Genomic DNA, 4858 nt, shown 5'->3' on the forward strand with positions numbered 1-4858 from the left:
ACACACACACACACACACACACACACACACACACACACACACACGGTAAAATGCAGTGCTCAGAGGAATAACGTCATGCGTTGTGAAAGCTTGTTGTGTTCTCTCCCCTCAAACATCTAGGTCACCCAGCTGTAGCCCTCATTCTTTCTCTCTCCTTATCTTCATCTCGATTTCACTCCTTCCTCTCTTTTTTTTTAAACTTTCTCATTCCTTATTCCTTATTTATTCCCGTTGTCTTACTTTCTCTGGGTCCAGCTTTCTTGAGTAAATATTGGGTCTTGAACAGTCCGCAGATGCTGTCATCCTATCACTTTCCATGCTGCTTAGGTGTGCAGAATTAGCTAGCACAATACACATAAGTCTATATACCATAGACAATATAAAAGATGGATGTAACCACTGTTATGTTGGCTGTCGATTTTGACCCAACATTTTGAGGCTTTAGCGTAAGAGTTTGGACCTTCCACCATGCTGGTACTTCTGAGCCAGAAGTTCTTGTATTTGGATTAAAATGATGGAGTGCTTACTAGCTAATTAGTAGCTAACGCTAGGCAGCATTGTGAATACAGCCAGAGACAGTATAAAAGACGGCTGTAGCAACTATGAGATTCACATGAGCATCTTGACCTGACGTCACCCTCTTGGTATTGTGATACTTGACAACCAAGGTGTGGATGTTACCAGGAAACCACACACTACCTGGCTAACGAGTTGTCAGTCACATGTAGCTAACCAATAAGTATTTCCTGGATAATCCTACTTTCTAAACCTCTTTTGGTTGATTTCTCCACAGACTTCTATAGGACCATTAGCCTTTTTCTAACCACAGGTATCATCCGCTGGTGGCCAAAAAAAGGGATGCAGGTTTGTATTTATGTATTTACTGGATTCACTTTTGGAAGCTACAGCCATGTAAAATCGAATTCACCAAAAGAGAACCACAAGCTTCTTGGAATGTCCACATCAGTTACTAAGTGATAATGGTGGGTAAATTCCATGAAAATGCTCCAAAAGGCACCAACAGCAATAACAAACCTAAGAGCTCCAGGTCAGTGACTCCAGTTAGAGGAGCTAACTTACGTGCTGCTGCATTACCTTATTACAATATTTATTGCAATACTTTGATTGTCTGTGTGCAGCAGGTAGGCTGATAGGTGGCCTCATTCAGTCTGTGTTGTCTGCTGCGTTGCTTCCTATTTCCTGTAACCTGCTGATCAGCCACCTGTTGTACCATGTTGAACAGCACGGCAGGATTTTTTCCCTGCTGAAAGAGCCCTGACTAGCCAAAGATTATCACAAGACTGCAAACAACCCGTAATGCAACACAGTCTTACAATGTTGCGCTACTGCAGTCTCATTTCATAAGCAACACAGAAGTTAGGAATAGGTAGTTGTCTAGTTCTCTGTTATTTAAATAATTCTACTTTTTAAACCGAACGTCCACAAGTCTGACATTTGGTGCAGTATGACAACAAATAAGATGAGAAAGTGTTTGCGTTCCTAAGGATGAGGGAGCAGAAGCAGCTCAGCACTTGGCTGGAACTTTGAGTTGACTGGAGCTTTGGTGCACAAGCCAAATGTCTGTACACACACACACTCTAACACACACACACTCTAACACAAACGTGCGTGGAGAGACGAGGAACAAATCACAGCAGTGAGCTGGCGTAATGCTGTAATCAACAGGCCTTCTGACGACTCACATAAATAACAACCCAGACGATTCAGAGAGTTTTCACCGTCTAAGTTTGACTGTTCTTTCTTTAGCACCAGTGTTAATCGGATTGGATTAACACTGCGCGCTTTAAACTTGGTGAAATAACAGAATCCTATGCAGACAGAATAGATGGGATAAATGGGAAACCCCAATAGAAAGTCCAAATAAATGGCTGTAAATCTGCTTGGAAATCATGCAGTCTTTTTCTTTGCTTACAGTGATAACTGCTGGTGCATTACATGACTCATAGGTTGTTGAAATATTAGATGTAACTGTGTAATTATTCGTGAGGAGGAGTTAACCAGGTGGACACTGTGCCTGCTTTGTGTTATGTGTATGCAGTAAGTGACATTTATTGTGCTGATCCATTGCTTCACTCTGATTTTGGTCAGTTTTTTGTTTTCCTCTGTTGGCGTTCACTCGTCCTTATTCTCTACATACAGCTCTGTGACGTGGGAGGAATTTTATTTCTCTAAAAATACACACTGGCCTTTGAACATGACCTTTACCGATTTTATTCTTTTTGTTCCACAGCAGGAAGGAGGCTATAGCTAGCTCACTTGCAGAATTAAGGTGTACTTGCATATCAATACTGATGCTTTAAGTGTGCTTGTGGCTATTTAATGTTACTTACAGGAGCAAACCTTTTGTCGCCAGGATCAAATTTGTCTCCCCATTAACCCTGTCTTCACCCTTACGTTTTGCATGTACAGGAAGAACTCCCCCTACAGGACACTGGAGCCTGTGCGCCCCCCTGTTGTACCCAATGATTATGTCTCCAGCCCTACCAGAAACAATATGGCAGGGGGACAGCTTCCAAGTCCGGCCCGCACCGCTACCCTCAACCATCGACCCCGAACATACAGGTAGCCGGGTCAGTGGGTAAACGTGGCCTGCCAGAATGGGATTCAGAGCTTTTCCTTTTCCCTGCTGAAATTCTTTTGCATCTCTAAATTGATAAAACTTTGAAAAACTTTAAAATCACTGCTGGGTTTTTTGTTGTTGTTTTTTTTGTTTAGACATATTTTTCATTTCAGCCTGCTTAAAAAGCTAAAGGAGAGATTGTTTTCTCTCTCATCCTCACGCAGTGTGTTTTAGTTCATGCTTCCATTCTTGGTCATTTACAGCTGATCTAATTGGCTTGCACGGTGACTAAACATATTTCAGAACACCTGGAGAGTCATTTTTCAGTTCAAGACAAAATGTATCCTGCAGAAAACATTCCCAGCTTTTAACTTCATCAACAAAATAAAATACAGGGAGAAAGATTTCAATATCACACTACAGCTATAGCCGTACAGCCACAAAATCAAAGAATTGGCCTTTAAAAAGTCTTGATCAAGTTCAGAAGCTTAAATCTGAACATCTAATGAAATCTGCTATAAAACGTCGCTCCAGATACTGACAAACAAATGCATATTCCATGCGGCACTGCAGAAATACAGTCTTGTACAAAAGTGGTCACGTTCCTCTAGGCCTCTGTAATCGTTCACCTGCTCTGGCTTCTCTGCTGCTGTCCAGTGTTTCCTCTGTGGATTTGCTCAGCAATCACGCTCAGGGAGTACATGCTTGTTATGGTTCATTTCAAATACACTGTTCATTGCTAAAAGGATTTTATGTCGTTATTTTATTAACCTAATCATACGTGTTAGTGTTACTGCTGAGAGAACACAGAGGACACACAGAACTAACTTTCTGCTTACACCCTCACAGCATCAACTAACTGATTTTATTCTTTCATTCATTTTCAGCGTGTAGTTTTCTTTTGTCTCCTCTGCAGTTTATGTAGCTGTTGGTGTCCTGGATGGGAGAGAGAGGCAAATACTTTGAAAGCAGAGCTTTGAATTTTGCATTCGCAAATAAATGTTTAAGTCTTTGACAGTGTTTACATGTTAATCTCACAGACAGCATAAAAGACGGACGTAGCCACCATGTCATTACCTTTCAGGCTCCTGGTAGCATTTTAGCCATCTGTGTGTTTTATACTCTTCATACTCTTCATATGTGATAAAAAAGTATGACCAGTTAAGGGCTGGACCAGACTCTCACTTTCCAATAACGTGATTGACAGGTGCGTAGCCAGTGAACATAATCCTCTTTTCTGACACTTGGAAAAGTCATAAATGTTACAAAAAGAGTTTCATCATGAACTAGTCATTGAGCCACAGAGCAATAGAGCTGTATGGTGGTTTTCCTGTAGATTTCTGTACAACCAGTATGCTTTCTGCAAACACAAGAGTTTCCCTCTGTAAAAAGAATGCAGGTTCACTTTTTTAGACCCAGAATTTACGTTCTTGTTATGCTGTCTGTGGTTGCTCTAAAAGGCACCCTTTGCAGTAATTGTGCAGCGCTGATGTAGCATTTTAAAAATGAATAAACAAAAGTATAGATTATTTAGAGCCTGGCTCTGTTTTGTCCAATCACAGCTCTGCCTCAAACTATTCTCAAGTCCTTCCCATCCAGTCACCACCTTCAACTCAGTCACTCTAAAACTGATCAGATTGCATGTGCTGTGTTTATGGTTTCATTGCTCCTGTGATGATGTTAGCTCTCTCTCATTCTGCTGCTGTTTGCTCTGCTGTTTCTTGTCTTTGCACTTTTCTTTTCATCTTCATCAGCGAGCCATCCTCTGCCCCTGCTGCCTTTGCCTTTAATATTTGTTTGCTTTTATCTGTTGCTCTTTTTTATGCCTTTTGAAAAATCATGACTGAGTAAGCAGTCAGTCAGTGTTTCATATCCACTTTTTTTTTAAATTGTTTACATTTTCTGGAGTGTAAAAATTGAGCTGTTTTTTTTGTTGATTGTGTAATTTTGGAAAATGGTGAAATACTACACATCAAGTTTTCTTGGTCTCCAAGTTCAGAGGTCTTTTTTTTCGTAAACATGATATTAACAATGTTATAAAGCAAAAAAATAAGTTCCTCACAGCAGAATTACTCAACAGCCTTGCTGCTCATTAAACCCAGTTCCAGGTTGTGAGGCTGAGAAATCAGCTCATATCAAATCTTTTGTTTCAGTTCATTAATTCTTATTAGCAAAGACGAGCGTGTACAAAACATCCAGTTAGAGGCTGATGCCATGTGACTCCTGTTTGCTGCTTTATTAGCGTTCGTGTTGTAAATGACTTGCCAGGCCAGACGG

The 4858-nt window shown here is 40.7% G+C and overlaps 1 protein-coding gene across 1 annotated transcript in view; it reads left to right on the forward strand.

The window, feature by feature from the left end:
• LOC102197361 (abl interactor 2-like) overlaps positions 1 to 4858 on the forward strand; it is a 30493-nt gene that overhangs the window by 21108 nt on the left and 4527 nt on the right. The window contains exon 6 of the mRNA XM_013915625.1: positions 2431 to 2583. Coding sequence (XP_013771079.1) covers positions 2431 to 2583 — 153 coding nt within the window. The remainder of the gene's footprint in view (positions 1 to 2430; positions 2584 to 4858) is intronic.

This window comes from Pundamilia nyererei, unplaced genomic scaffold (assembly GCF_000239375.1).
Source record: "Pundamilia nyererei isolate P.nyererei 1_Seehausen unplaced genomic scaffold, PunNye1.0 scaffold00334, whole genome shotgun sequence".
Classification (NCBI taxonomy): Eukaryota; Metazoa; Chordata; class Actinopteri; order Cichliformes; family Cichlidae; genus Pundamilia; species Pundamilia nyererei.